This window comes from Aulonocara sp. 'chitande type north' Nkhata Bay, linkage group LG3, assembly GCF_057382095.1.
Source record: "Aulonocara sp. 'chitande type north' Nkhata Bay isolate Kocher_YH1m ecotype deep benthic linkage group LG3, A_spYH_male_GT1.1, whole genome shotgun sequence".
Lineage (NCBI taxonomy): Eukaryota > Metazoa > Chordata > Actinopteri > Cichliformes > Cichlidae > Aulonocara > Aulonocara sp. 'chitande type north' Nkhata Bay.
Window position 1 is genome coordinate 35,337,078 of NC_141346.1, and position 15,598 is coordinate 35,352,675.

General features: G+C 39.0%; 2 protein-coding genes across 2 annotated transcripts; both read right to left on the reverse strand.

The window, feature by feature from the left end:
• Positions 1–736: 736 nt before the first annotated feature.
• Positions 737–5,417, reverse strand: LOC147335346 (uncharacterized). Its single transcript, XM_086278247.1, has 4 exons — positions 5,348–5,417; positions 3,623–3,811; positions 3,358–3,417; positions 737–2,976 (listed from the first exon to the last, which is right to left on the reverse strand). The coding sequence occupies exons 1-4, from the start codon at positions 5,352–5,354 to the stop codon at positions 992–994; spliced, it is 2,241 nt and encodes a 746-aa protein (XP_086134373.1). The 5' UTR covers positions 5,355–5,417; the 3' UTR covers positions 737–991.
• Positions 5,418–9,082: 3,665 nt separating this feature from the next.
• On the reverse strand, positions 9,083–15,598 carry LOC147335347 (myeloid-associated differentiation marker homolog). The gene is made up of 2 exons (XM_086287490.1): positions 15,506–15,598; positions 9,083–10,110 (listed from the first exon to the last, which is right to left on the reverse strand). Exon 2 carries the CDS (start codon positions 9,983–9,985, stop codon positions 9,086–9,088), a length of 900 nt encoding a protein of 299 aa, XP_086143616.1. The 5' UTR covers positions 9,986–10,110; positions 15,506–15,598; the 3' UTR covers positions 9,083–9,085.

The following is a 15,598-nucleotide window of genomic DNA, read 5'->3' on the forward strand; positions in this document are numbered from 1 at the left end:
AATTAAGTTACTTTTCTGACACAGCAATTAGATAAGTATTTTAAATACAATATTGACTAAGTAATTAGTAATTAATTACTTTTTTAAAGTAACTTACCCAACACTGGTGCTGACCCATGTGTGGGCCACATCTGGCAAACCAGATCTGGGCCAGCAAAGGGCTGTCATTCTTTGCGGTATGTGAGCCATGTGTAAGCACATTGTGTGGGGCCATACCATTTTGCTATATGGTAGTAGCACCCACAACCAAATCAACCACAACATCTTGTTAGTGTAGCACACTCCATCATTTTCTTTGGCAATTACTCTAAATTTTTTATGTATTATGTATTTATTGTGTATTTAGGGCAATGTCTTACAGCGGTTCGACACTCTGGCCTATGTGATGACTCGTATGATTAATAATGTGTCAATAACACTAGGACCATCTCTAAAGAGACACCTACTCTAAGGCTTAAATACCTACAACTCTGTCAGTTGTTTTGGAACTCAAGAAGCTTCTTGAGCCTTCTTTTTAAGCACTCAACACAACCTTGCAAGTCAGTAAGGGGAAAAATGCATCCAAAAATATCAGTGACAATTCATTCATTTATTTTTGCATAACACAAAGAAATATGTGTGACAGAACATAGTTCATTTTCTTATTGAAAAATATAATTATTTAAAAGTAGAAAGTAGCTTAATTACTCTGGAAAAACAGGTTTTGTGATTTGGTAGAAATACTAGAGTACAGAGTTGATTTTAAATGAATTATTACTTTATTAAACATAATTGTTTAAATACAGAAATAATTTCTTGAGTTTACAAAAAAGACAAAACAGAGAAAAAATGATTCTGATTACAGAGCAGCATGAAAATAACGGATATTTTGGGTAGTTTTATAAAATCACATTTTTGAAACAAGGAATTATAAAACCTGTCATCTTGTATCACAGATTCTGTGTTTCTGATTCATGTGCCATATTGGACATAGCCCTTATCTATGGCGTGATTATATGATAACAAGAATAATAACAAGCAACAGGAACAAAAATGATAAGAGGAGGGTCCAAGCAAATGGTGCTTTGAGAAAAAACCATGACAGAAGCAACGAGTAGAAAACAAGCACCAGTAATACCACTCCAAGATGTTGTTTTATCAACTGTATCACATCTATTATTTTTTGTATTAGCCGTGCTACGCCTACTGCTCCTCCAGTGACTACAGCTGCTGCTGCTGCTGCTGCTGCCACATATCCTGCTGCTGTGCCTCCAGCACCTGCTGTACCAGCACTTGCACCTGCTCCTGTTGCTTCTACTGCTCCTGCTGCACCTCCAGCCCCTGCTGTACCAGCACTTGCACCTGCTCCTGTTGCTTCTGCTGCTCCTGCTGCACCTCCAGCCCCTGCTGTACCAGTACTTGCACCTGTTCCTGTTCCAGCAGCTACACCACCTCCTATAGCTGTTGATACTGCTCCAGCAGCTACACCACCTCCTATAGCTGTTGATACTGCTCCAGCAGCTACACCACCTCCTATAGCTGTTGATAATGCTCCAGCAGCTGCACCACTTGCAGCTGTTAATAATACTCTAGCAGTCACAACACCTCTTGCAGCTGTTCCACCACCTGCAGATGCCCCACCCCCTAGTTTGTTTTCCCCTGCACTCTCTTGTACTTTTTTGTGTGGCTTGTCTTCCCTTTTTCCTTCGGTCTTTTCTTGAGTGTCCTCTTGCAGTTTTTCTCCTGCTTCTTCTATTTCTTCTTGTGTTTTATTTGGTCCTCCATCTTGTTCTAGTTCATTTGATTTTCCAGTTGTTTTTCTTTCTTGTGCTTCTTTTGTTTCTTTTGCTACTTCCCCTTCATTTTTTCTTTCTTCTTTTTCTTTTGCTATTTCTCCATTTTCTTCTTTTGTCATTTCTGTCGGTTCATCATTCATTTTTTCTAATGTGACATGCTCTTCATTTTTTCTTCCTCCTCCTCCTTCCTCTTCCTCTTCTTCTCCTTCTTTTGTCATTTCTGTATGTTCATCATTCATTGTAGAATCCTCTTCATTTTTTCCCCCTCCTGCTGCCGCTTCCTCATCTTTTGTCACTTCTGTTTGTTCATCATTCGTTTTTTCTGCTGTGGCATGCTTTTCATTTTTTCTTCCTCCTCCTCCTTCTTCTTTTGTCATTTCTTTCTGCCCATTGTTAGTTCTTTCTGATGTAGCTTTTCCTTCTACATTTTCTCCTTCTTTTTCATCCGTTGCAGTGCCATCTTTCTCTATTGCATTTGTTGATCCTGGAGTTAAAACTACAACAGCTGACCCAGAGAAAGCCTTTGCCATGGATTCTGCTGCAGCACCTGCAAGTTTGATCATTTCATTCTTAGAGACACTGCTGTTAGCCTTATTACGGGTGTCTGCTTGTGGCAACATCTTGCTGGTGTAGCACACTCCCTTGTTTTCTTTAACTACCTGGCCTACTGTGTTTAGCAGGTCTACCACTTTAAACTGGCTGATGTCACCCTGTCCGTTGTATTTATTAATGATGTGGTATCGGCTCTTGCACTTCTTCACCAGATCACTCAGATATTTATTCTGATCTATGAACTGTTTGATCTTCATTTTATCTGAGTCTGGGCCATCCTGAGTAAAGACAACTGCTGCATATTTGAAAACCTCCTCTGAAAAATACTGGTTTATTTTCTCAATGAAAGCCTGCTGCTGCTGCTCTGTGGATTTCTCCGCTTTGAGCACAATGAGAAAAGCATGAGGCCCTGGAGTGCACTCAGTGATACACCTCAGTATTTCAGGCTTCAGCTCCTCCTCTGATCTACCTGGGCCAGAGAAATCAGGAGTGTTGATCAGGGTAATTCGTCTTCCATGGAGAGATTTGGACTCAGTTTGACATTCAGTGTTGTTAACCTGGAACACGTCTTCTCCAAACATGGCGTTTGCTAGGCTGCTTTTCTCAGCTTCAGTGTTTCCCAGTAAGACAACCCTGTACAATTGTTCCACTGGAAACAAAGTGAAGACAGAAAATTAATTGAGCATTTGAGTACTCATATGTTGTAATTTTGAACTCGAAGATTAAACATCAAAAATATACATAAATGTGTCTGTTGTTAAGCCATCACTCATTAGAGAATGATTGTTTGTTAACTAGAGGTTTGTGCTAAAAAAAAATAAAAAAGGAAAAAAGATGTGACTGTGTACACTGACAAAGGAAAGAGGAAGAAAATAGGAAGCAATCAAGGATGAAATGAAATAGACATTTTAGCACACTCTCCCAGACTCAAAAAAGAAAAGAAACATAGGGCCAGGAGAGCAGTCAGTGATGATGCTTTCCTCAGAGACACAACTGAGTCAAACTCATGTCTCCTCAAGCATGTTGTTACCTTTGATGTACTTTTGAGCCCCAGCTGCTTTTCCTTCCATGACAATCATTGTTGGTGGCACTAAAAAGGCAAAACGAGGGAAAATAACACATTAGACAATTCTGTTTTTGTAGAGTTGTTTATTATATTTCTGTTAAAAAAGTACTTATCAGCTCAGGTCATTTGGTACATTGCATAGAGAGAAGTAAGGTCATGCTTTGGAAAAATGATATTAAATGAAATGACACAGAAATACTGCATTTATTTGTTTAGTTATTCAAGATACCTGTCATGTCATCTTTCTGTGCTTCTCGTGGTGTTACCACTTTAGCGCTCACGTTTTCCTGCAAACCTGCTACATTTTGACAGAAAGCTTCTGTGAGAGATCCAGCTGCAGGGCCTGTTAATTTGATCCATACGTGCTTAGAGATGCTTTCCCTGATTTTAGCAGAGGGATGGGGGATTCCAGAGTGTTCTAGAAGAGATAAATTGCAGTGTTTAATTAATGGTGTACATTTATGTAGCTGGAAAATCCATTATCACTCATTTATGCTTTTGCTGAAACAATTGCACATATTTGTAAAATTCCTAAATCACCAGAAGAGGTTAAAAACATCCACAAAATAATGACGGCATAGGAGAAACGTGACATTGCATTCTGTGGAGCCGCAATAAGAATCAAAGTAACATATCTGCCTTCATGCAGCATGTCGAGTTGGTTTGGCAAAGCATGATCACGAGCTCCAGAATCAAGGATACTTTTTAAAAAGTTTTTCTAACCCCAATCATTCATGTTCATATGATGTCATCTTTTTAACACTAACTTTACAAGAACATTTTTAAACTACCTCTTTAGACATTCTAGAGCTGCATTTATTTGAGTTGTAAAATCTATAACTTTAATCCAAACTGTAACTCACTGTGAGGAATGTGTTTTGGCTAAAAATGTCAATTTTAAATGCATGCATGAGATGGGCTATGTATGTGTCCTGTACATTTATTTTCAGCTCCAAATATGTGTAAGTGTTATTGTCATGCATTACTAAACTCTCTTGAATTTTCAAAAAGATCAAAAGGTCTTCCAGTGTTCTGACAAACCTTCCTACTTTGGCAAAACGTCCTACTGTAAGTAGTTTATGCACATTTCTGCTGTCACAGAGTAATTCCAGCACAGTTTTAAGTAGGTGTGACGGTTTGCCACGTAACTTTGCCCATCAGAATATGCTTGTAGCTCATATTCATAAAGCCCGGACAGTTTGCCACTTCATTTTACCTGTTAAAGTATGCTTGTAGGTAACATTCACAAAGGTAGGACGATTTGCCACTTAATTTAGCTGTTAAAGTATGCTTGTAGGTCACACTCACAAAGGCAGGCACTTAATTTTACCAGTCAGAGTATTTTTCTAGCTAATATTCACAAGGGTATGACGGCTCGCCACTTAATTTCGTGTTGTGCGCATGTGCAGAAACAACAGGTAGGATGGTTTGTCAGGTAGGATGGATTCCCAGAAGACCTTCAGGTGAAAATGGGAAGACCGTAAGCAACAGCTCTGCTCTACTAATGTTTGGTTTTGGCTCCATCTAGTGGTTCCTGAAATATAATGCAATGTTATGTCATCAAGCTTTGTTCTTGTTGGTTTCACTTTTGATTTCTTGGTCTCTTTTTTCCTGCATTCACTGCGCGGCCTTTTAGGTGAACTGACGAAAAACGAGCTAATTTGATTTGTTTGTTTGTTTTTTATTCCATTATAAAAAGCTAGAAAATGCCATTCAAATCAAAGGTATTTAATGCAATTTGGCTGACAGACTAACATGATGAGTCGTGTATCATAAAAAATCAAAAGTGCCAGCAGGCTACGTGCTTGGTTTGGTCCGACATTTCTGTGATTGTGATTTCATCACAATAGTCTCAAAGCACCAACCAAGTGTCGTTTCCTTCGATTATTTATTAGGCTTCTCAAAATGCACGTGGCTGTTGTGACTGCAGAATATTAGGGTTAAAATAACTTACCAGGCATGCTTGCAGAAAATCAGCGAAGAGCAGAGCTTGACATCCGTTGCTTGTCTCCTCTGGGTTTACTTTCACTTGCTGTTTGAAACGTTGGCATGGAGAGAGCTGAGGGTTTCGGTTTGAGTGGAAATAAAAAGTGCAGCTGAATGTTTGTTTTCATTTGCTGAATTCTGCATTTGCAGAATATCTTAACACAGATGTGAGGTTTACCCTTCTATAGAACAGATAAGATAAATGTTCCATTGGTCCTGCTATGAGCCCCTATATGTTATTATGTTATTATAGCATCCCACAAGCAGGTCTGGCCCAGATCTGGTATCAAGCCGCCACTGCTGGCTGACTTCTGGCATGGTAAGACGCATGCCATCCAGATATGGGCCAGGTCTAGTATAGACTGCACTGTCTGTGTGATGGCATGCCACATCTGGCCCGATTGTGGTTCGGTTTATGTGGCCCAGGCTCATAGGAAACAGGTCTGGCCAGGATCTGGCATCAAGCTGGCACTTCTGACTGACTGGTGTCATGGCAGGGTGTATGTCAACCAGATGTGGGCCAGGTCTGGCAATGATGGCACTATTTATGTTCCTATTTTAGTTGGAACCCCAAAGTGCAATGTTAATATACTATACTGCTATGGTAGCCAACGTTACAAATTCAGTTATGACAGGTTTGTGAGTGTACACTTTATCCAAAACCTAGTGAGGGTTTACACATGTTTACCACCGGGTGGCTGTAGCTCAAGTGGCAGAGCTGGTCACCTACTGATCGGAAGGTGAGTGGTTTGACTCCTGGCTCCTCCAATCTGCATGTCAAGAGTGTGAATGTGTATGAATGTAATTAGGAAACACATAAAGTGTGTGATTGGGTGAATATGGCATGTTATACAGAGTGTTTTGAGTAATAAGGGGGAAAGGAAAAGAATCAGTTAATTCACTGTCTGAACAGAGGTTTGTCATGTTACTTTTGCACTATTTATCTTCCTGCACATGTTGTTATTACATGGCTTGATTAAGGTACACATTTGGCTGACATCTGGGCCAGCACAGAGCCAGCTGTATGTCTGCAACTGGCCCTGTGCTGGCTCATGTCTACCTCTGGCAAACCTGATCTGGGCCGCCAAAGGGCCATCATTCTTTGCGGTATGTGGGCCAGATCTGGGCCATACCTGTCATGGTCTCCATGCCTGCCCGGCCAGCACCACAAGGCTACGTGTGCTGTTTTGGTTCTCTCTCTCTCTCTCTCTCTCTCTCTCTCTCTCTCTCTCTCTCTCTCTCTCTGCCTGGGCGGAGCTCACTGTGGGCTCCCACCCTTGGCCCACACACCTGACAACAATCACCTGTCATCACCGGGAGCACTATTTGAGGCTGGAACACAGATCCTCTCGTCGCTGGATGATTGTACTACTGACGTTAGTGTTTCTCGCAGCTCCTGTGAACTCGTGCTTAGTAATTTGAGATTCGTGATTTGTTTGTTTTTTGGAGACGTCTAACCGCTCTGCGCCTGAGTTCCTACAACCAGATTGTGACAATACCAATTTTGCTACGTGGGATGTTGCTATGACATGAAGTGGATGATGTAAATGTATAATGTTGCATTCTTTTGTGCCCTTGCCACGTAATGTGTAATTTAGGTAGAAAGTACAGTATATAGCTACACATGACTGGTTGCAGGTAAGACACATGTTTTGTGCAGAAACATGCTGAATATTAAAGGATAGAAGAACCATGTGTCTAATATTAAGTCAGATTTTACGTTTTCATGTTAATATTAGTTTTATTCACCTTGCTACTACATCATTCATTTCAGAAAACCAAAAAAAGAAACTATAATCAACTATGAATAAACACAAACATACAAATGTTAAAATGGGTAAATTCCTCTATTCTAAGTGTCTGTATCCCTAAAGGCTTAATCACATTTACACCAGTTTGGACTTTATTCTTTGCACTTTTTTCTGTGATGTTTCTGCTGCATTACATCCTGTAAAGCCACCTTGAAGTGTTAACCTTTTCTGATCTTCCTTTTATTAAAATAATTTACATTTTTAATAGTTCTCTCCCAGTGTCACAATAGTGGCACGTTTTTGTAGTGCCTATCAAAATGTCCCCAAAGGCACAAAAACCTAAATCGTCTGATCCCTGCTTCTGCATAATTCAATAATTTTTTGTTGTATTTCTGTCAGCCCTCCTTTCTGTATCACATTGCCATACCTGCTTCTTTATTTGCTTGCAATGTACTTCCCGTTTATTCAGGTTGCTCCGCCACCTGGACCTGGATCCTTTAAAGTTTCTTTCAAGATTTTGTTTTACAGGCATGAAAATAGCTGCCACACTTATTCACCAAAACACTGATTAACCTCTTCTGGAAACTGCTGTAATTGCTTTAACACGGCAATATTGCAGAGACCAACAGTGTAAACAATAAATATTAACAAATTTCACTACTTAAAAAAAATCAAAACTTTGCATAAAGTTCTGAATAGTGCCTTCCACTCTGCAGGGTCTCCTCTCAAGTGATTCATGTATCAGTGTTGGGTATTTAAAAAGACGTATAGATTTCCAATGAAATGAAAGTTCTTGTATTCATTGTAGCAATTATTCAAAGGATGAAAACACATGACTCAGAATGTATATCCTTATTTGAATTAAAAGTACGTTTTATGACTAAGTATAACTAATTATCGATACTTCCTGTCATCTTTGACAGCTCATCTCACTTATTCATTCCATTTCCAAGTGAGTAAAAAGTCTAAGATATTTGTTTTATGATAAAAGCTTAATTTCTTTAACTAATACAAATATCAGAGCACTTTGTTGGTATTATAATGATATTGATACTGATATGACTATAAAGCACTATTAACAAAAGATTACAGGATGATGATCTTTCAGTTAGAGCGTGTTGAAATGCAAGTGCCCAATTTTGCCACCCCCTGTGTTCCAGTGTGCTGACTTTATTGGCTTTAATAGTATATAATGTACTTTATCATGATACATAATGTATTTCATTGTGAGAAATCTCACACTTTGATAGCTGATGTAAGAGTTGTGTTGCACACATCAAGATTCAAGAAAACTTTATTTGTCACATGCAAGTTGCCCTGCAGTGAAATGGGACCCCCCGACCTTACATACACAACACAGACATCACATAGGGAGACAGGTCGGAAACCGGTAGTATTACGGAAAACACTGAAATGTACAATACAATGGGAAAGTCCAAGAGGGGAAAAAAGAGACCTCTACTCATGCTGTGCTCCTATGGGAGGACAGCATGAGATCAGAAAACAAAAAAACTCCTCTACACAGAAAGCACATAAATGTCCACAGCACAACATTATGGAGCACGTGACAAGCAACAGGGGTGGGTAGAGGGTGAGGAGTAATCCGAAACATTTTTTCCAGAATTTTTTCCAGCGCTGGGCCCAGACCCACCGTGTTCTCCAGGAGGAGACAAGCATCGAAGGCGTTTGGAAAGGGAGGAGGGAGGAGTGCGTATCAGTGTGTGTGTATGTGTGTGTGTCCAGAGTTCAGCTGAGACAGTGTCCTTCGCCCATCATTTCACAGTAGAGGTTAAATACTGTATGGCAACTATTTGATCACATTCAAATAAATACATACTCACAGGCTTTGCAAATATGGGATCCCTTTGTAGGATTTTAAAGATTTTAAAAACGTTTCAGGATTTTTAAATTAGGAGAGGGGGGGGGTCAAAATTAGCGCTACATCTCTCCTCTTCTCAGCCACTGACAAACACTAATCTGGCACTGTACACTAGGTCAGCAACATAAAGCAGGAAATTGATGGCAGTGATTACAGATGCAGCGATTGTATCTGGGTCATCGTTTCTCCTGTAGTTAAACTGGAACACAGGCCAGAGGATGGTGGCGGACAAATACATGATAACTGCCAGGAGCCCATATGCCAAAAGGAACTTGGAGAATGGGATGGGGAGACAGCCGGTCCACTCTCCCACACACAGCACCACCACAGCCATGGAGACGATGAAGCAGATGCAGTACACTGCCATGCACCACGTCAAAGCTGGATGATGGTCGTATGTCACTGGGCTGCTGATCAGGATGAAGATAATACAGGCCAAAAAGGTCTGGCACACTTTCAGTAAGCCTGGAGCTGTAGCCATGTAACCTGCCACCTCTCCTGGCCTTGCTTTAGACAGGCTCACCTCCCCCATGTAGGCAACAGCTGCCAGGCAGGAGAAGACTGTGGAAACTATGCGATGGTCATGAGCTACACGATAGAACAACTGGTGTCTAAGGAAGAAGACTGTGGAAACTATGCGATGGTCACGGGTTTCACTGGCCTGTTGGTGTCTAAGGAAGAAGACTGGGAAGATGATGGATGCTGAAAGGCAGAGGAGTGTAGCATAGCAGGCGACAGTGATGGGGAAGTTGGACCAGGACACTGGCACCCGGGCCTGGAGGCCGAACAACTCTACCAGCAGGACCAGCAGAGTGCAAGCGAAGCTGAACGCCCAGCAGAAGATGCACCAGTCAGCCATGACTGTGATGGGCAGATGAGCTCCATGTGCAGCGGCGCTGAATGCCACACAGGTGAATAACAGGGCAGCTACTCGCATCCTGAACAACTGGGAAGTAGGGACCACAATCAATGGCATGATGGGATGTTACAGTCTGTCAGGAGGTGAAAGTGACTTTAATAGTCCTGCAAGTTTCAAGACGAGTCTTGTACTGAATGTCGGATCCTGCTTCTCCTCTACTTAGTGGGCATTTGTCTCATAATCTGCAGGAAGAAGACAAAGATAATCAGAATAAAATGAAGCAAATATGTTTTAATATGCAGTTAAGGAATAACTGTACAGTACGTCTGTGGAAAACAAAATTATTTTAGACATTTTAAAAATAATTTAATTTTTAAAAAATTATATTTAAAATTATTTTAGTATTATTTATTTATTTGTATTTTTATTTCATTATCCTTTTTATTATGTACAGTCCATAAAAACAGTAGCTGAGTTTTCCAAAGTCTAACCTTTAAGTTTAGTCTTATTTCTTGTTAAAATCACATGCCATGCTTAGTATTTCTCATAATCAGTTAATAGTTTTCAAGCACTGCTTTAAACACTTTATTCATGATGAATAAGCTAATGTACAACACTTTTTATTAATTATGTTTTCATGTTCTACAACTCATTGATTAATCATTTATAAACGCTACTCTGCATCAGTTACAAACCAGTCATTTCAGGATGCTCAATGCTATACAAAATAACTGGTAAAAGGTAAGTAGATGGTTAGTAGTCCTATATAATACTATAAACTCTACATGTACTACACATAGTAGTTTCATACTAGATGTTTTATAAACACTGAATATCAGGGTTTCATCACTCATATATAGCTTAACAGATGTCTTACAATATATTTATAACTGTCACTTAAAGGCTGCCAAAGCTGTAACTCACTATCGACCAACTTCTTTTTTGATAGATTATCTAAAATGCTCATAAATACCTTAATAAACTTATTTAGGAAGTTACAAACCATTTACTACTTGTTAGTAAAGTATCTTGAGTGAGCCCATCTAAAGTGGGGACCATATATACCGTACAACCTATTTATAGATGTGAAAGTTTTTAAAGTACATTGTAACAAAAAATAAATGACAACACACAGGGTAGATCCAGAACGCAATGTATTTTTAAGATGCCAATCACAAAAACATGAGAACAACGCTTACAGATTGGACACACAAATTTTGATACAAAAATAAAAAGTGTCATAAACTATCAGCCAATGTTTGAGGTAATACAGAACATGGCTGGATGCAAACTATATGACTTGTAGCTCTTTACATAAAGTGTATCACATGTATGATCATTAAAATTAAACTACAAAATTTATAAAATAATGAAGTAACATTCAAACCAAAATCAGCAGCAGACATGGTGCCTCCTCTTTTGAACAGCCTCAAAATCTTGTTATACCGGTTGACCACTTGCTTCGGATTCTGGACTGCATTTGAGAGAGCATAATCATTAATGTAATAGTGTGGTAATGAAACACACCACATGCAAAATCAAACTGTTAAGTTAATCACTTGACTTCTTGTTCTTGGTTTTTGGTCATGTTTCTTTGACTTCTTGTGTTTTTTTGCTTTGCCCTTCATCCTCTTCTTCCTGTCTTTATCTGATGAAGTTGTGCTTATGGAGGAGTCAGAACTCTCATCAAAAGACCCATCAGAGGACAGTGAAGGTATGCACACTTAAAATCAATCCTTTGATTTTTCTGAAAATCGACAGTGCCCCTTATAATCCCGTGTGCCTTATGTATGAACTCTGGTTGTGTTTACTGACCTCGAAGCGATTTTATGTCGTACACGGCGCTCGGAAATCTGTCAAATGTTTTAGTACGACTTTGCTGAGCTACGAACCCGCACCGCTTGATGGATTGTCGGAGCATTACGGCTATCGTAGTCAGGCGCCTCGCGGAGTGATACGTACTGTGCTTCAACATAATATTAGGGTATTGTGTGTGTATAACCTCTTTTTAAGTTTTGTGGATATTATACATGGTTATGCTGAGGATATGTCGGCCAGTTTCCACTGGAAATGCCTTTTGGTTCAACTGTCAGCAAGGAATTTGCACTGTTACATTTTTATATAACTTTAATGCACATAAAAAACAGCTGCTTGTTTAAGTGAAAATACATTGATGGGGTTTTTTTGCACTAATAACGTTGTGGAGTTGTAAAGTATTTTGTCTAGTGTCAATTATATCGTCAGTTATATCATTATCGCAAATTTTCAAATGTATATCGTGATAAATAATTTTGGTCATATCGCCCTGCTCTAGCTTATATGTCACCTCCTTTATTTGTTGATGAAAACAAACTGAAATGAAGTTAGCGTCATGCATTGGGATACTGAATTGTATCGTTGACATAATTGCAATTGAACTGATATGCGAGTAGGGCTGGGTACCAAAACACGATACCTTTTTAGTACTGACTGATTCAGTAGGTATCAATACAGAAAAAATAATATTTTTGGCACAAAATTTCTGTACTTTTCTAATTAAATCTCTGTTACTGAGCCTCACAAGTCCTTTTCTTCTGCTGCTGCTGGATCACATGCCAGCAGTGGCTTCGCAAATGCGCGATTCATTTGCAGTCTGGATGCAGTGGGTTAAAAATCATCTGTTCCATATTCCACTCTGTCACCAATTATCAGAGGCAACAGCCTTAAAAATTTCCAGTTTTGTATTAACTGTCCTGAGAGTTTGTTTGAGGAGTGACCTCACACGGCTTTGAAGAGGTATCAAAGTCAGAGTATTTAAACTGTTTAATGCTCTGATTTGGAATGGAGTGGGTCAACCATTCTTTTTTTTTTTTTTACAAAAAATTTAAAAAACAGCACAACATCATATGACAAAATGCCCTTAAAATGTTGTGTCCTGATCAAAATGGCAAACCTGGCTGTCAGATGTGAAAATCTTTTAAACAGTTGAAAACTGACTCAAATTTTATTCCTCCTATATCTGGTGTACCTTCAGTCTTGAGGTGTTCAACAGGAGAGTTGTACATCTCTATGGTGCATTCTGCACCACACTAATGACACTCTAATGACACTTACAATGAAATTGAAGGTTGTTGGTTCAGTGCAGGGTGCTGCTGGCCTCCCTTGCTGAGCTGATTCAGTCTGGACTAGTGATGTTCGATTCGTGAACGAATCGTTCAATACTTGAGAATCACTTTACTGACTCGAGAATCATGATTCACAAGCCCAACTGACTCACTGACTCATCCCTGTTGCTGTTAGCAAACTAATTCCATTAGTAGAAATATATCTAGCTTATAATTAAAATTGTGGGGGGAAAAAACAACAGCCAGTTTCGTAACAAAAGCATTTCTGCTCTGAACTGGAAGAAAAACCCCTGAGTAGAAGCTCACATCAAGAAAATAGCTCCCCGGTTCAGAGTAGCATCACGCTGCTAACATGCTAACAACATGTTTTGAAGATTAACAAAGACTAACACTGAGCCGTGCTGATTTTCTAACACTGGAATATTTCTAACATTTTGAGTTATTTTCCAGTGTTAGAAAATCAGCACTGCTCAGTGTTAGTCTTTGTTAATCTTCAAAACTGACTAGGTTACTTTTAAACATATAACACTGTCAAAGGTGTTAATTTAACACTCAACAGTGTTGTATTTAACACTCAGAGGTGTGGACCCATATAGACACTCTCCAGTGTTAATTTAACACTGGAGATTTTGCTGTGTACCAACAGGACAGTGTACATCACTGTCACAAAAGCGTTTGTTTTCATTCAAAGGCTTTATGGTTTTTCCCTGGTGGGCTGGTCTCTAGTCAAAATGCCAGGGCTGATTTTTTGTCCCAGTCAAGCCCTGGGTACACAGTGGTCATAAACGGATAGAAATGAATGGTTGAAGTTCGAGGAGAGGAGTAAGCAATTAACTAATAAGAAAAATTATGTTTAATGATCAAAGTTAACTGATGAATCCCTGAGATTCTGAATTTGAATGTGTTTTTTTTTCAATGATAAGGAAGATTAAAACACAATCACTTGTGACTCATGATGTGCATTAAAGGGTTAAAAATCACTGTAAAAGCACACAGACGGTGTTATTGGTTCTACAATAGAAAATAGCCTTTTGCCATTATTATCCCACAAAATTTAGTTTCATTATAAATAGCTGTCTTATATCAAATCACAATCAAATCAAAATTTATTTATATAGCACATTTAAAAACAGCAGTTTTGATCAAAGAGCTTCACAAGTTACTTGGTGAGAGACTGTAGAACTTAAAGAAATAAACATTTTTTATTTTTAGTAATTGCTCGTATTTACTGTTAAGATATACTGTTTTATCAAACAGTCTGAGCTTGTTAATATTAAAACAAAAATCACCGTAATTTTCACAATAATTCTACCAGTGTTTTGACATTTTGTTAAAATGAAAAGCACGGTATGTTTTGAGTAATTAACATACAGTTGTAAACTGTAAATTCAAATGAAAAAAGCAGGAAAGATTGTCATTCATACAGAATTATTATGTAAATTGTAGGGTGATTAATTGTAGATAATGTTACAGATTTTTCCTGTTGTTTTCAAAGACAAAAAAAGCAAATAACCGTTTGTCAATATAAAGTAATTTAACATAGATATTACAAGCATTTCCCCTTTTTGATTTTAGGCAATTAACCGTTGCCATTTTACAGTTATTTAGGGTAATTTTTACGTACATTTCTTATTTCTAGGGTGTGGCGAATTTCACTAGAAGATCAACTCTAGCTCACCCTGACCCCATAGATCCCGTAATTGCCATTAACTCCGGTGTCACATATCCTGTTGCACATAAAGTGACTCAAGAAGCAGCTCTGAAGGGCTAGCAGCGTGTATCCAGGAAGCAACAGTAGCAACATCGAAGCAGTTTTTCAGACTGAATGGTAATCAGGCCAGAATATTAGGACTATTTTCAGGTGTATTTTTTTTTTAACAGGGATCAACATCCAGAAACACTTTTTTAAACTTCCTGTTGAATTATCACGGTTTAAACACACTCCATGCATGGTGATCTAAACTGAGAGAGATGACTGTTAAATTGCAGCAGCAGCATGGTCCTGATACATCAGAAAAAAGGTGCGGTTGTGCGGTGTAGGTTATGTGGCCTCTTCTGCTGACAGGAAACCAGGTTTGGGTTTACGCTTTTGGTAGCGCGCATACCATGCTTATAGGTTCTTAACAAAACCCAGTCGAGGGGGTCGTGCCATATAAAGCTTAAAAGTTAAAGGGAACCACCCACACTGTTGTAAAATGGGGGCAAAGAAAGTTTCTCACAAATAACAGGTTATGTTAAATCAAATAGGCTATTGCAGGATTTCTTACCTCTCTTAAAATAACAAAGCTATGAAAGAAATCTATGCTCGTTTTCATGCCAGAGGAGGCGTGTTCATTTCTAAGAGTATAACAGAGGCGTTTAACAACCGTTTAACTGAGTAGTTAAGAGGTTTTCCATGTCAGATAGCGGACATAACGCGCCTCGGTGCTATGCCTTTCAGCTCTACTCCAAGAATAGACCGCGATAAACACGAGCTGCTAAGTTTTACTTAAAATCTTTCAGAGCAACATATCATCCTGAGGCGGGATCTTACCGATTTCTGAGCCACCAGGAGTTTTATTTCACAATAATGTTAAAGCTTTAAGTTCCTCGGCGCATCCCCTCTGTTATCCAGCGATATCTGTCT

Excerpts from the sequence above, each read along its gene's own strand:
- LOC147335346 (XM_086278247.1), bottom strand. Across the intron at positions 3,418-3,622 it reads ACAGAAAGATGACATGACAG|TGCCACCAACAATGATTGTC; the intron begins GTATCTTGAATA and ends TTGCCTTTTTAG. Across the intron at positions 2,977-3,357 it reads GGCTCAAAAGTACATCAAAG|TGGAACAATTGTACAGGGTT; the intron begins GTAACAACATGC and ends CTTTGTTTCCAG.
- LOC147335347 (XM_086287490.1), bottom strand. The coding sequence starts at position 9,985 with ATGCCATTGATTGTGGTCCCTACTTCCCAGTTGTTCAGGATGCGAGTA.